General features: G+C 50.2%; 1 protein-coding gene across 2 annotated transcripts; it reads left to right on the forward strand.

Moving 5' to 3' along the window:
• The first annotated feature begins 12313 nt into the window (after positions 1-12313).
• On the forward strand, positions 12314-15873 carry Fam170b (family with sequence similarity 170 member B). 2 transcript variants are annotated; one of them, XM_076544365.1, is made up of 2 exons: positions 12314-13000; positions 14161-15873. In XM_076544365.1, the coding sequence occupies exon 2, from the start codon at positions 14166-14168 to the stop codon at positions 15399-15401; it is 1236 nt and encodes a 411-aa protein (XP_076400480.1). In that variant the 5' UTR covers positions 12314-13000; positions 14161-14165; the 3' UTR covers positions 15402-15873. The 2 variants fall into 2 exon arrangements, with proteins under 2 accessions (XP_076400480.1, XP_076400479.1); XM_076544364.1 differs by having other exon boundaries at positions 12816-13028.
• Positions 15874-16460: the final 587 nt, after the last annotated feature.

Raw genomic sequence — 16460 nt, forward strand, 5'->3', positions numbered from 1 at the left:
TAAAACAAATATTCCACAGTATAAATAACTATAATACATCTTAAAGTAGTAGTTCACAACACTGATACATGGACACACATATACACGACACACAATAAACACAATATAGACACAAATAAATCACACAGATTCACAACACATACACACACACAACACACAGAGTGACAGGCATACACACTACACATGCTAGAACAAAAATACTTATTTACCTGGAAGTTGCAGGACACTAAAAAGTAACGCAGGATTCTAACGTTGGGGATGGCCTATTTTTTGCCTCATTCTAGCCCTTTACCAGTGCCCACAATGTACTCCATACAAAGAGCAGTGAAAGGGCCTTTAAAAGGCACCAGAGGGCCACTCCGAGTGCTGAAAGCAGGAGAAAGCAGAGAAGGAGCCTCAGAGGTACCCAGTGTCTTCCCAAAGATGCACCCCAGCTTGCACTGCACACAAGGTGGGTGTGGGTCTTGATGCCCTGTCATTGCAGCTCTCAGGATTTGGGGAACAAACCCAGAAAGGAAGCCGACTTAAGGATGTGGTGGGTCTGCTTTAAAATCCTCCAGCTCTTGGTTGACCCCCAGCCTCAGGACATAGGTGAAATAGTCAGGATTCAGAGACAAATCACTCTGGAAGCTGAAAGGAGTTGAGCAGAGGGGTCAGCGGCTGCCCTACAGCTGATAGGAAGGAGAGCATGAATTCAGACCTGCCACCTTAAGGGATTTAGTGTGATAGTTAATTCTAAGTGTATGTCAAAGTGTCTAGATACTTGGTTTAGCCATTGTGAATAATCCCATGGGTTTGTTCGTGGGTGAGATTTCCTTTTAAATTAGTGGTCTTTGAGTAAAACAGATTTCCCTCCACAGTGTGTGTGGGCCTCATCCAGTCAGTTGAAGGCCTGAATACAGCAAAAGAATGATATCTCTTGAGCAAGAAGAAATTCCATAGTAGACACCTCAGACATGGACCACACATCAGCTCCTTCAGGGTCTCCATTCTGCCAGCCCACCCTGTGGATTTAGTACTTGCTTAACTCCAATTTTTGCTTAAGCCAACCTCTCTTTCTGTACACAAACTCTGATGTTTCTGCAGAGTCTTGACACACTTAATAAACACAGGAGGCTTCTATTCAAAGCAGGAACAGGCTGGAAACAAAACTGTAATAGACCAACAAAGCCTTCCACCAGAATCATGGCAATTTCCCAAGGATTTAACGTGCCAGACCAATGGCCTGTGTCAAGGTACTAACTTGTAAAGATGCCAGACAGAGTGGCACTACATGGAATTTGATGTCTTTGGAGAGTATTGCCTACAAGAGAAAGGCACTCACTGTGCCGTGCATGGCAACATTTGGTGAAAGGATACAGGAGGGAAGAGTTAAGTGACCACACTTGGTTCAGAAGGAAGTTGGAAATGATACAGGCGCTACAAGGGAACTGAACGTGGAAACGCAGCAGCCACTGCTTCATTCTTCATGGTGGAGTCTGCACCTTCCATCCCTCTTCCCAGAACAATATGCCTGTGGTACCCTCTCCACACGCTCATATGCCCGTGGGACCCTCTCCACACACTCATATGCCCGTGGTACCCTCTCCACACACACATATGCCTGTGGTACCCTTTCCTCATTCTCTTAGATGCTTCCTGACTCTTCAGCCATCTGCCATTTTTAATTGATTTAAATAATTTTCTAGTGCTTTTCCTTGGTCACAGGAAGCTGGGCTCCATGGCTTCTGCACCCAACATCAGAAAAGAAGCAGCATCCTCTCTGGCCTCTGAGTTTATAGCACAGGTTTGACTCCATGGACAGCAGATGTTATCCTTTGCTCTCCTTTCTCAAGAGCAGATAAGTTGGTGATGGCTTTATTCTCATTGGTTAGATCAGCAGGCATGAGAATGGCTGAGATCTACATAGGAGTCTCTGTGTCCAGGCCCTGAGCTGGGGAGGCTCTGACATTCCTGGTAGCTGTAGATAGAGCTACACCAGCTCAACCCTTAAAGCAGCCAAGTTATGGCGAGCTGTGTAAACACTCCTGAGCGGGGAGTGATACAGTACTGAGTCTGTGAAATGCAAAATGATAAAGTCCAGGTTGGGGGGCTGACTGCTTCCCCAGTGGGGGACAGGTATGAGGTCTGACACAAAGAGAACCTATTCCCCAAAGACATTTTACACATCCCACAGGAACAACACATTTTAGAGAGGAAATAATGTCTGCAGAGGAACTACAGGAAGTTTCCCATTGTTCATCCACAGTGCCCCTTCAAAAGGCGGATGGATGCCAGTCAAAGCAAGCCCCAGGCACCCTCAGGCAGGGTGAACTGATCCCATTCAGTGACTTTGTCATGAATGAGTGTTAATAACTAGGGTGAACTGATCTCATTCAGTGACTTTGTCATGAATGAGCGTCAATAACCAGGGTGAATTGGTCCCGTTCAGTGACTTTGTCATGAATGAGCATTAATAACTAGGGTGAACTGATCTCGTTCAGTGACTTTGTCATGAATGAGCGTCAGTAACTAGGGTGAACTGGTCCCGTTCAGTGACTTTGTCATGAATGAGCATTAATAACTAGTGTGAACTGATCTCGTTCAGTGACTTTGTCATGAATGAGCGTCAATAACTAGGGTGAACTGGTCCCGTTCAGTGACTTTGTCATAAATGAATGTTAATAACCAGGGAAGAGAGGTGGTGGAAGGGCAAGGGAGAGATAGTCACAACAACCTGAGGTGGAGACGGGAGGTAGCTTGGACTTCAGGCATGTGTGGGGTACTCTCAGATCCTCGGAAAGCCTCTGGAACTACAGGGGCCCTGTCAGTCCCCTCCCCATTCTGTGTGAGAACCTATATCTGAATTGCCTCTGATGGCAGAGAGGGGAGCAGAGGAAGAGCATGTTTGGGCCCAGGCAGGTGGGAAGACAGGCAAGCGCTTCAGCTGTTGTCCGGTGACTATGGGGTATTCATCTCCCAGGGGGAAACGTCTCCTCAATGAAGAGTGATTTCCCACACTGTCTAGTGCAACTTTAGATAAACGCCATAACGTGGCTCTAGCTTTTTAGACTGGAAACAGAGACTCCCCACTTCTGTGAAATTGTGAGCCATGGGTGTGTTTAGTGCGCCTCACAGTTTAGCAATCCATCGTACTTGGGAGGATTGGGATTGTACTCTCCTTGGCTGCTCAGCTTCAGAGGAGGCCCAGGCTAGGTGTTGCTTTCCACCATTGTGAAGTCACAAGTGTGAGCCCTAGCATCTCAGGCTAGGACACCAGCAGCACCATGTCTGGCTTCAGGCCAGCTGTCCTGGAGACTCCCTTGCCCAGGAGTGGGTGGGAGAGCTATGCTTGGGGACAGGTGTCTGGAGGAGGAAAGGCAGGAGGGGCTGGAAAGCCCCTGGCAGCAAGACAGTTGTCTGTGGTACTGACATGAACCTTTAGTGATGATGTCCACTCCATGGCTCAGCCGCTGTTTGAGCTTGGAAAACAAAGAAGAAAATAGGGGTTGGGTGGGGGTTGAGGAGGCAAGTGCGCCCCCTAGGGACTTTCCACTCGTGTGCAAGGTCACATGACCTATTTTCCTTTCTGTTGCTATGACAAAATACCTTTACAAAAAGCAGCTTAGGGAAGAGAGAGCTTGTTTGAGCTCACACTCCCAGGTTAGAGTCCATCACTGCAGAAGTCAAGGCCGGATCCTGAAGCAGCTAATCACGTCCGTAGCCAGAGCAAAGAGACTCAAATGCATGCACGGCTCCTGTTACTCAGCTCACTCTCTCCACTCTCAAACAGTCCAAGACTCAGCCCAGAGAACAGTGCCATCCATATCCAATTACCCCAGTGCCCACTTGGTGGTTGGTGTATGCTACAGCTTTGCTGCCCTGCGGGGGTGAGGCTGGGAAGACATCTAGGTGAGCCTTCTCCCAGCAGCCAGAGCAAGCATCCCTCAGGTGCCTGAGCCGGTCATGCCCAACCTCCCAGGCAGTGTTGAGTTCTAGGCCATGCTCCGCAGTCCCCACAGCTGGAGAGACTACTCTGACCTCCAGAGTCTACTTGGCCAAGCCCACCCATGGGCGTGACTCTTCCCACAGCCCAGCTGGCTTCCATTAGGCTTTCCCCAGCATGTACTGTCTTCATTTGCTCTTGTTTATGTTTTCTGGCAAATGCCTGTCATGGCTTTCCCACAGGGCCCTATTCTTGCCTGTTAGGTTAACCCTTTGTGGCTGGGGCATTTTAACCTTTTGTGGCTGGGGTAGGTCTCCTCAGCCCAGCTCCAGGAGCTGTACCCACGGGTGGGGAGCTGTTCTTGATCCTAGGTGGCTGGTGCTGATGCTAGGCCTCTGGGTGGAGGGGCCTGTGGGAGGGGTTGGTGCTGAACCTCAAGTAGACCAGGGTCTCTCACAGGAGACTTTGCATATCCTACTCATGAGCCTGTGTCTTTCCCCCAATCTCATAGCATTCAAATAAGCGAGAGGTCATTTATTGTTTATTTTCTTATGTAAACAAGAATTTACAACACAAGGCTATTGTTTAAGATGGGCACCTAAACCAGGCAGAAACAACCAAAAGTAAACAACCAAAGACAAACAAATCAACCCAGAAACAACCAAAAGTAAAATGCAGCCACTGATGAATCCCCATCACCATCAGGGTCCCCAAACTGACACTAAGTTAGCCAAAATCCCAGAATGGTTGAGGTGAGGATGCTCATGGAATCCCATCCCTAGCTCAGGAACTATTGGCAATCAACGAGGGAAAGTCAGTTTTCCTCAGGGACACAGCCTGAAAGACTCCCTGTGTCCCAGAAGATGGTCCCACACCCATGCACACATGGGCAGCGTTAAGTGGATTCAGTTGGTTAAAAAGGGAAAAAGCACCTGAAGCTGGGAGGAAATATCGGTGGGAGGCATAGTGGGCAAACTGAAGTGGAGGGAATGAGGGTGGGTTTCATCAAAATACACTGCGTGCACACACAGAGTTCTTAAAGCATAAGAAAACAACGTGAGTTCTTAAAAGGGTGAGGCCACCAGTCCACGGACAGCAGTTTCTCCATCTGCCTCTTTATCAGGCTATGATGCACATGGCAGCAACATGCTGTTCAGATTCCCGCTACCAGACTCATGAGTCAAGTAAGCCTCTTTTGCTTATAAAATATGCAGCTTCTGGTATTCTGTTATAGCAGCACAAACAGACTGAGCCGCTGCCTTTTCCCATGTGAGCAAAGCTGAACTTCTACAACACCGGCCAGGGTTCTTTCTCCTCTTAATGGTGCTGGTTGGTGGAGGTGACACAGGTAGACTGGTGGGAGGGACTGCTCTGGTCTCTTCCACCCACTCCCTGTTGCTGTGGATGTGTGAGATCTCAGTTTTCCCAACCCGAAGCCGTTTCCCTGACTGTGAGGTTGCCTTACGAGTATGCTGAGCACTATAGCAACGAATAGCACCTAGGATTAGACTCCCTAAGGAGCAGAATTCCCAGGTCTCTGGGCTAGCATGGTGTGCCCGATGTCCAGCCAGTCCCATCACACTGCAGAGGATGCAGTTGACAGACAGTGGGCAAGCCTGAAAGCCCCCTTCAGGCTCTACTCTACGCCTCGACATTTCACATGACCTGATCCAGCCTTCCCAGAAGTCCCCACTCTACCCTGCTTCATTACTGAGGTTTGGAGTTTTATGTCGGGGATGGGTCAGAGCTGTGGGACCCCTCTCCACCTGCACCATCTCTCTGAAGAATGGTATGAGAACAGACTGATCTTAACGCAAATCTTTGAAAGCAGAGGATTTGGCTCATGATTCTGGGGGCTGGAAGTACGGGGGGAGTCCGTAACTTCAGGTCATATTCCTGCAACACCACCCACATGCCTTGGGTGTGAGCCAAGGGTACAGCACAATGCACGGGAGGACTTGGACGATAGCTAAGTCAGCCTTCAGGACGGTCCAGTCCAAGTACAAGATCGTTCCAGTTCATTCAGCAAAACCTCGGCCTGGGAGCTGGGGGCTTGGCTGAGAGGGAAGACACAGTTCCATCCTGGAGGTCCCGGTGCGACTCTCTAAGAACACACAGAGGGTGTGGTCAGCTGCAGGGGCCCCGCTCCGGGATCACATGCTGGAGTCCAGCTGTTAGTGAGAGGCGCTTCAGCACACATCGGAGCCCCATGAAACAGCAGAGTTCCACTGAGCTTGGGCTGAGCAGGAGGAAGGCAGGCTCTTGGCTGGACTTGTCCTGCCTGAGGGTTCAGCCACTAGACAGAGAAAGCCTAGGCTGTTTGTGCAGGAGCCCCAAGGTGAAGGTCAAAACCTCAAAGAAACCGTGTTCAAGGAGCAGCCTGTTAACCAAACCAGAAGGACGGACGCTAAACTCTGCGCCTTCTGCTCGCGCTTGCCTGGTTGAGACCTGACTTTTGGGGCTGCATTGCTAAGTGACGGACTTTCTCCATGTGGTCTACAAACTCGTTTAGAAACAAAACAAAACAACAACAACAAAAAAAAAAAACCCTCAGGCGAAGCACTAGACAGCAGCTCCAAGGGCAATATTTCTCTGCGGGACCCTCGACTTGTCTGATGGCCCTGACACTTTCTCTGTCCACATAACACAAGGGTGAGGTCATCTTTAATCCCTTCACTGCTGACTCTGCTTCCCCAGCTTTGCCCTTGCCCATGCCTGGCCCAGTTTCTGACGCTGCTGCCACCTGCCCCTCTCCCTTGGCTGCCAGGTCTTGCTTTGGGGAGGGGCCCCAGAAGTCCTCACTGCTGGGAGGTGTTCACCTTTCAGTGGGAAGAAAGGGTCCCTCGTCGTCACCGGAACACCTTTACACTATGGCTGGGCCCCAGAAACCCCCCAACCACAGAGCCGGAGCACAGACGGCCACACCAGGCACCAGCAGGCTATTCCTGGCTCTGGTTGTGTGGGATGGGTGATCTGACGCTCCTGTAACCTATTTCATAGCACAAGTCTCACTGGAATTAGAAGCCCAGGTAAGGCAAGTGTGGAGCCTCTGCTTCCTGCATGGCAGTGGCTGCTTTGCTTCCTGTTGCCTTCTCAGCTGAGAGGATCCGAGGCCGGGAGAAGCAGGGCTTGGAAGAAAGGGTTGGAAAATACTGCAGGCTTTCTGGACCAGGCTTACAGGCTCACATGCGATGTGTGCAGAGGGTTGGCCAGGAGACGGCCAGAGCTCCAAGAAAATGCTGTGCTGGGCCTTTTGGGGTTTTGCACACCACCCCTCCTGGCTGCCTCAGAGAAGCAGAGAGGTTCCTGGCAAGGCTGAAGACCCAGCTGGAAGCCTTTGGAGCTGAGGTGGGGGGGGTAGGGGGTGGGGTGGGGGTGGGGAGACTAAGCAGTGCCGCGAGGGTGTTCTCTGCCCAGTGTCTGTGTGGAGGAAGGGAAGGCCCTCCCCACGGTCAGGAACAGTCCGAAGGGGGCCCCTGGGACAGTGGAGGACAATTGCATGCTATTTGTAGGGTTTAAGCAACCTCGGAAGCAACCTCGTGGGCCACTCTAGGACGACCTAGCAGAGCCGCCTTGGCCCGCACACCTACGGGATCAGAACCCCTCCACAGTTCCCGCCTGTGCCTCAGCCTCCATATGTGGAAGAAGTGTGAACAGGGCCTTCCTGCTGGGACCAGGGACAGGACTGCGAAGGTCACATGGAGATTCTGGGAGGAGGGGAGGATCTGACTAGAAAGTCTGGAAAACATTCTTGTGACTAGAAACTGCGAGACTAAGGACAAAACCAAGTACCTATCAATCATGTCATCCAGCTGGCTGTTTCCTGTGAGATGGGGTTCATGGTGCTGAAGTTGTTGACAGGAACACCGGGTCTGAGCAGAAAAGCACACTGCAGAAGTATCCTCCCAGGCTGTCCTGGAAAACCCTGATGATCACCTGGTGCTTAGTGGTCACCTGCTTCCGAAATCCCCTGATGGGTCCAGAGAGGCCCACAGAACCAGATGCTGGCAGTGAGCCCTTTCATCTGGACATATTTAAACACTACAGGGAACATCAATGCCTACTGAATCTTTGTAGCTGGGTAACTAATATAGTGCACAAGAAACAAGCCCCACTTATTGGGGGTAGAGAATTCAGACAAGGCAAGGAGAAGAAATCCAGGGCCCCACCTGGACCACAGCTGGGCAGCATGGTCATCTGAAGACAGTCTTGCTCTTGCATTTAATGGTTGACAGAGACCCACAGAGGCTGCTGCCTGGAGTGTCTGTGTGGCCTTTCCACATGCTCTGAGCGTTCTCAAAGCATGGTGGATGACTGGAAAGGAGAGAGGAGAGGGTGGAGAGGAGGCCTCCTTCGCTAGCCTAGCCCTGGCAGTTGGCAAGCTCCTCTCCTCCATATTGTCCTTCCTGAGGCAACTACAGAGTCTACCCTGGCCCAGCCTGCAGGACCCTGTCACACTATGCAGGAAGAGTGTGGAGGCTGAAGCTGGTGTGGCATCTGCGGTGTCTGGAGTGAAACGTGTTCCCTGTAGGCTCATGTGCCTACACTTGGCCCCACTTGGGAGGGCTCTTGGAGGAGATGATGGGACCTTTGGGGTATCTTAGGGTTTCTCTTGCTCTGATAAACACCATGACCATAAGCAGCTTGAGGAGGAAAGAGTTCATTTTGCTTCCACTTCCGCATCACAGTCCGTCAGGAAGGAAGTTCCGGGCAGGAACCCAAGGCAGGAGCCTGCGGGCAGAAGCTGAAGTAGAGACCATGCAGGAGCACTGCTTACTGGCTTGCTCCTCATGGCTTGATCAGTTTGCTTTCTCATACAACTCAGGACCACATGCCCAGGGGTAGCACTGCCTCTGCGGGTTGAACCCTCCCACGTCTACCGTTAATCAAGACGCCACAGACTTGACTACAGGCCAATCTTAGGGAGGCGTTTTCTCACTTGTTGGTTCCTTTTTCGCCAAGTGGACAGAAAACGAGCCAACACAGAGGTGGAGACTTGCTGGAGGAAGAGGGTAGGCCTGAGGCGTGCATAGTCTTGGTCTATTTCCTGTTCTTTCTCTCTGCTTCCCCTGTGTGTATGAAAATGTGATCAGCCAGCTGTACATGCTGTCGTACCTTCAACTGCTGCAGATTCTGACCCCCTGGAGCCATACACCCAAACAAATCCTTTCTTCACTAAGGTCATGCTTTAGGTCATGGCATTTTATTGTGCCAACAGAAAATTCACTAGTCCACCATCTGTGGGAAAGTCAGTCTCCCATACTCCAACTAAATTTTCTCTTCTGAAGAGGGCTGCTCACACTCGGGTGTGTTTTTTTCGAATCCTTTATAGCTGTTCAGAGCAGAATTCTATTTGGGGCTTTTGTGGATAAGGGCCCACATTTAGTTTTCACCCAAGTGAGGTCATCACTACATTTGATTGCTAGTAAGCGAGGCTCTCATTATGGAGTGGTGTTACATCGTCTGGGCGCACTGTGTTTTATTTGACTATTTCTTTCTTTTGCTGACTTTCTGGATGTTTCCTGCTTTTTTTTTTCTTTCTATCACTAGCCAAAATTGAAATCAGTATTTCTCATGTGTGCTATTTTACATAATGCAGATGTGGTCCTAGGAAAGAGATGATGGTAGTGTGTACAGTGTTGAGCATGCCCACTGACATGATGGTCTCATGTACAGTGTGGAGTGTGCCCACTTACATGATGGTCTCGTGTAGAGCATGGAGCATGCCCACTGACATGATGGTCTCGTGTAGAGCGTGGAGCATGCCCACTGACATGACGGTAGCATGTACAGTGTGGAGCATGCCCACTGACATGATGGTAGTGTGTACAGTGTGGAGCATGCCCACTGACATGATGGTAGTGTGTACAGTGTGGAGCGTGCCCACTGACATGATGGTAGCGTGTACAGTGTGGAGCGTGCCCACTGACATGATGGTAGTGTGTACAGTGTGGAGCGTGCCCACTGACATGATGGTAGTATGTACAGTGTGGAGCATGCCCACTGACATGATGGTAGTGTGTACAGTGTGGAGCATGCCCACTGACATGATGGTAGTGTGTACAGTGTGGAGCGTGCCCACTGACATGATGGTAGCATGTACAGTGTGGAGCATGCCCACTGACATGATGGTAGTGTGTACAGTGTGGAGCATGCCCACTGACATGATGGTAGTGTGTACAGTGTGGAGCATCCCATGGAGAGCTGTGACGGGTGAACTGTGAAGTTTCTGTGTTAGTGGGGTGACTGCTCCCCTCTCTTCCACAGCCCTTGCTATCCTCAGTCTTTCTCACTTTGCCTCTTCTCAGCGGAGACTGACGCAGTGGGCAAGTGAGCGGCTCTTAAGCGGCCAATGATGGATGGAATGGCTTCTCACACATCTCTCAGCTCTCTGTTTCATTCTGGGGGGCAATGCCTATTAATTTCCTTTACCTTTCGTTTCATTTCACTAAGGCATAGAGAAATGGAACTACAACTTGAAATGTCGTTTTTTTGCATTTTTTTTTTTTTTTGAGGTAGGATCCCAGGTTAGTCTTCAACTTCTAGTTTTACTCACTCTGTCTCTCAAATGCTGGCACTCTGGGTAGATAACACTTACCACTGTGAACAGTAAGAGGTTTGCTGAACACTGATGTGATGAGACAAAGATGACAAGCGGTCATGGAGATGCTCAGTGGGTAAAGGCAACAGCTACCAAGCCTGACAACCTGAGTTCAACCCCTGGGACCCACCGGGCCGAAGGAGAGAACTGATTTCTGTAAGCTGTCCCCCGACTTCCACACACCTGCCGTAACACATGTGTACCACCTTTCCCCGCCCCCCCCCACATGCAAAGTTTAATAAAAATATAACAATAAAAATATAAAAATAAAAACAAAATGTAATAAAAATCTAAAATAAAAAAGACCCATAGTGCTTGTGTGAGCAGATACTGCTTAGTAAAGCCACCCTAAAATTGCATATAAATTATTTTCTCTCTACGCACTTGTTGTTAAAATGTAACTTCTGAGCTGTATGAAGAATATTCTAGTTGTTCCACATGAGGAGGGACCTAAGTTCATCTTTTTCTAGTACTCAATACAAATTTTCAGGATCGTTTACTGGCCCAGTAATCTTTCCCACCAGACAGTTGTTACTTGCGTTATCGCTTAAACGTTCTAACTGTCCTTTGCCCCTTGATCCAAACGTTGTGGGTATCCTTCCTTTCTCAGAAGGCAGGCTTTTGTTTATACGGAAAGAAGAGGCTTGCCGTTTCCTCTTTCAACCGCGAACTTGCCGCAGGTGTGACTTCCTGGCTCAGGAGGAGTTTGCCAGGATGCTGGATGTGTGGGGGTGATGTTAGGGTTGCTTTGGGAAGATTGGGGTTCTCATAAATCACCACCTTTTGTAACTGCTGAGAATCTAGAACTGAAAGGACTGAAGCTGGTGAGACTGAGCCTGCTGCCGGAAGTGCATGCAAAGGCAAGGCTTGCTGGAGGAGGGGCAGCGGCAGGCGGGACCCGGGCTAGGCTGATGGTGTAAGTGGAGATTCCCTAAGTCTCTACGTGAGAAGAACCAGCATGTCAGCATGTCTGGGAGCTTCAGGGCTTTGGGGTATAGAGAGCAGGCAGCTGCAGGAGGTGGGTTACGGCCTCGTCAGCTCAGCATAGTCATTGTTCAGTCACTAATTCGGCAAGTACTTCTGCGGCACTTGGTAATGTGGTAATGTGTTGGACGGTGCTTAAGTATGAGCCATATAAGGAGAAAGATGAAGGACATCTCTACTCAGAGTTTGCATTTGAAGAGAGGCTGGATCTGGTGTGGTAGCAATCCCACCACTCAGGGCATGAAGGTGGGAGGATGGGTAGTTTGAGGCCAATATGGGCTGGTTAATGTGGGCTGGTTCAGGGTTGACTTCAGCTACATGGGGGGAGATCCTGTCTTCAAAAACAAACAGGAAAGATAATTGTGTGTGTGTGTGTGTGTGTGTGTCTAATGTCATCAAGAAAAACAAAGATCTTAGGACCTGGGACAGACAGGAGTGACAAGGTCAAGAGCCCCAAGCCCAGGAGAGGAGGCTTCCAGTGTGTGTGGGCAGCCAAGAGGAGGTGAAGGTATAGGAAGTGGGCAAGGTGTGCAGAAAGGGACAGAGTAGCAGAGTGCTGGGGAGCCTAAACTGGCCAGGTGGGCGCTTTAGAGACAAGCTTCTGACAAACTGTTTCAGTGAGGTGAAGTTAGGCCATGCTGATGTTAGGTGATGGCTATCCATGTGTGAGCATATCTATGATTCCGTTCATATGGTGTGAGATCTTGTGCATGGATGTGTGTCTATGTGCCTCATATGCCTATGTGGATGTCTGTCTGTGTGTATGCTGTAAACATAAACTAATGTACTGTGTTTGTGTGGACGTTCACATTTATGTGTGTAAGAACCTATGTGCTTGAATTTTTTTTTTCTCATTTTGTGTGTGTAGATGTTTTGCCTGCCTCTATCTCGGCACTTTATGAGTGCAATACCCGCAGAGGCCAGAAGGCGGCATCGGATTTCCTGGGGCTGGAATTACAGATGGTGTCATGTGGGAATGAAATCTGTGTGCTCTGGAAGTATAGCCTGGGCTATTATCCCTGAGCCACCTCCCCAATCCCTGTGCTTGGCTCTTTGTGTTTGTGCACATGCTTGATAGCATGTGCCTGTGTTTTTGTGTTTGTGTCCCTGAGAACACACCAGGCAGAGAAGATCACAGAGGGAGAGGAGCACACACTGGGGCCCTTTCCTGGTAACCTGGCAGAGACTTTACCCTTGCCAAGGGTCACAGAACAGACCCGTGTCACTGATGACATCACACAATAAAGCCAGGATCCTAGTGATCATGTGGCCACTCAGGCTGGGGCTGGCTGGAGGGCTTCAGCACAGCCCACACCAGCTCTCACCTAGATTCTGGGTGCTGGTTTGAAGTCATGAAACGCCATCTCAAGGAGAGCAGGAGAGAACAGTCACCAATCAGTGGGACCACTATCAGCATGGCCAGCCCAGAGTCCACAGAGGAGAGCGCAGAAGTGTGCTGGCCAGGTGGCCAATAGATGGAGAAGGGACAGGTTGGTCTCTGGTGCTGTTATCAAAGGGGTGTGTTGTTCATACAAAGCAGATAGGGGAGGGCTATGAAGAAAGTGATCTTCAGGGGAAGCTGGTACTTCCTAGTCTGTTGTGCATCTATGGGAGGTATTTCAGAAGATATGTAGAGGAGAATGTAACTGTTCACTTTTAGGTATTGATTTTAATGTGTTTGAAAAAAAATTACATCAAAATTCTGTAAGTCCTGTAGTAATATGAACATTCCTTTATAGTACGTGAATGTGAGCTAATCTAGACTGCCAACTCAGTGGCCACCAGGGTGTGTCTTCAGGCAGCACTTTAGGATAAGATCTGCTCTTGGAGCCAAGTGGCTCTGCCAGGCATGCATGTCCTCTTGGCCTCCATTTCCTTATCTGCTGAATAAAAATCCTAGTGAAATTCCGTAGGCTCGTTTTGAGTCTTAAAGGCCTCGAGGCCTGGCATGCGCTTCGATGGTGACAGGGACATAGTGTATGTCCTGAGTGGCTGAGAGGTCCCTGGGTAAGACAGAGCTAGGTCACAGAGAAACAGAAGCTGGGACAGATGCTCGGCAGAAGCACAGCTCCATTCTCGATTTTCAAGTGGGTGTTATTGACCTGGTGTGTCTACACACGTGGTGTGTACCGTGGAAAGAACGGTGACACCGGTCATGTGAGTGGGAGCCACAGCCAAAGCACAAGAGGTTATCATGACCCCAAAAGTTCCCTAAGGCACCTTTATGTCCTGTGCATCCCTCCCCTGCTCTTGGTGATTGTTCTGTCTCTGTAAGATCTGCTTTTTCTAGAATGTCTTCTAAGTGGAATTGTGGTAGCTTTTTTTCATCTAGCAGCGGCATTATCTTCTGTGTCTATTCCGCACACATTCCTGGTTCATTTATTTTATCCATGAATACAACTGCATCATGTGGTTGTACCACAGTCTACTTTTCAGTCAACCAGGTGTTGGCCTTTTACACAATCAGTTGATAAAATTTGCACACTCTTTTATCCTTATCTCATGAGATAATATTATGGTCATCTCTGATGAATAGCAGGCACCTTCCCCAAAGCCACCAGAGTCTGCATGATTCTGTTGGTGGCTTCTCAGGCAAGTTATGTGTGGAGCCTTCTGAAAGCACTGATAAGACTGTCCTTCCACTTCTCAGGGACCATGAGGAGGAATGAGTCATCTCCACGGCCAGGGCCTGCCTTCCTCCCAGAGGACATCTACTTGGCAGCCCGGACACACGCAGTGCTGGGCTGGAGCAGCTCTCCGTCATCCCAGTCGTCCTCAGAGTACCAGTCCTATTCTCCGTACCAGTCCTGGACCTCCAGCAGGTTCGATGAGCAGCAGGATGCCCCACCCGAGAGCGTGTGTGCCCTGTACACCCACGTGCAGACCGTGCGCGGCGTGGCAGTGGCTTGGGAGACTGACGATGGCTTTGAGCCAGTCACCAGGAAGCCCCTCATCCGCGAGGCCGAGTTCATCAAGCGACAGCGGCGGAAAGGCTCCTCCTTTGAGATGGCCTCCAATACAGACCTGCACTGGGAGCTGGAAGCCTGCAAGCACTACTGCCCGCAGGCTGAGGACTCTGTGGACTGCTGCTTGGAGGAGCTGCGAGCACCACCAGACTGGCTGGTCACCACCAACCATGGCCTTCGCTGCGTGGCCTGCTGCAGAGTCTTCCCCACACTGGAGGCGCTGCTGGAACACGCCCAGCATGGCATCCGAGAGGGCTTCAGCTGCCAGATATTCTTCGAGGAGATGCTGGAAAGGAAACGGGCCCGGGAACAAAGGCGGGACCAACAGCCTGTAGAGGAGGAGGAGAGCTCTTCTGACAGTAGTGAATGTTTCAAGCCCACCACGAAGATGCTTCCGCAACAGCAGCAGCAGCAGCAGGAACAGGAGAAGGAGCAGCAGAAGCAGCAGGAGCAACAGGAGCAGGAGCAGCCGCCGACGCCGCCACAACCACAGCCGCAGCAGCAGCCGCAGCAGCCGCAGCAGCTGCAGCAGGAGCCAGAGCAGCAGCCACAGCAGCAGAAGCCAGAGCAGCAGCCACAGCAGCAGAAGCCAGAGCAGCAGCCACAGCAGCAGAAGCCACAGCAGCAGCCACAGCAGCAGAAGCCACAGCAGCAGCCACAGCAGCAGAAGCCAGAGCAGCAGCCACAGCAGCAGCCACAGCAGCAGCCACAGCAGAAGCCACAGCAGCAGAAGCCACAGCAGCAGCCACAGCAGCAGCAGCCACAGCAGCAGAAGCCACAGCAGCAGCCACAGCAGCAGCTACAGCAGCAGCCACAGCAGAAGCCACAGCAGCAGCTACAGCAGCAGAAGCCACAGAAGCAGCCACAGCTGCAGAAGCAGCAACAGCAGCAAAAACAACATCCACAGCATCCACGTGGGAAGTAGAGATCGGAGGTGAGGTGCCCACCCTCCCTCCAGCATCATGGGTTGCTGCTCCTTTTCCAGCCATCAGGACCAGAGCCACCAGAGCAGGGGGAGAGGACCAAGGTGGTAGGGGAAGAAAGCCATCCATGTGGCATGTGGAACAGTAAGGTGGGAGGGCTAGGAGCCTTTCCCCAAGGTGCAGCTTTCCACCAGAGTCCGTTTCAGAACCTGAATTCCAAGAAGAGGTCTTCAAGAGTTCCTGATGGTGGATACAAAGTAAGAAACGTGCAAGCAGGTGGCCACAGGGATTTGCATTTTTGCTGAAGGATCAAGAGCAGTCCATATCTGCTGCTCAAGCACTCGTGACTCACAGGGAGCCAACTGCAAATGAAGTTTCGGCCCTATTTTTTTCATTGTTAGGCATCTGTCATATGCCCTAATTCTATGTCTTATGTTATTGGGATTAAACTTGAATAAGACAAAGTGGTAAGAAGTGTCTGAGTGAACCGTGCGACCAGGTGGGGAACATAAATGGTTGTTGTGTAGATGACCAATTAACAGATGTGGAGAGACATGCAGCTTTGCAAAAAATGGTGTTTGGGTCCTTCTGACCAGTCAGCTCAAATTCATGGTCTGCACCCTTGTAACCAGTACAAAAGCTACAGTCTTCAAACAAAGATACCAGTCAGGACCACTGGGATAGGTATGTGACTGATGTGGCCAATGTAGGTTGAGTAACCCTTATTAAAAATGCTTGGAGTCCAAGCATTTCACAAATTTCCAGAAGTGGGACCCAAGTGTAAACAAAATCAACCTGTCTCATAAACACCATATACATGTATCCAGAAAGGAGTCTATTTAGCATCTGTACGGCCCTGCTTTTCATTGAGCTCAATCACATGGGGTCAAGTGTGAAGTTTTCCACTTGTGACATCATGCCGGTGCTCAGAAAGTTTCAGACTGGGGAGCAGTTCACAGTTTGGATTTTGGTTTCTGGGGTTGGGGATGCTCAGCCTGTACGAAAGCTCCATTATGCCCATGACAAAGTCAATTGCAAAGCGAAGGGTTAATCTCATCAAG

Source organism: Peromyscus maniculatus, chromosome 9 (assembly GCF_049852395.1).
Source record: "Peromyscus maniculatus bairdii isolate BWxNUB_F1_BW_parent chromosome 9, HU_Pman_BW_mat_3.1, whole genome shotgun sequence".
NCBI lineage: Eukaryota > Metazoa > Chordata > Mammalia > Rodentia > Cricetidae > Peromyscus > Peromyscus maniculatus.

Bases quoted from the DNA above. Each gene is read 5' to 3' on its own strand.
- Fam170b (XM_076544364.1), top strand. From the start codon at position 12,986: ATGGAGAAGGGACAGGTTGGTCTCTGGTGCTGTTATCAAAGGG. The intron at 13,029-14,160 runs GTGTGTTGTTCA...TCCACTTCTCAG, and splicing joins CTGGTGCTGTTATCAAAGGG to GGACCATGAGGAGGAATGAG.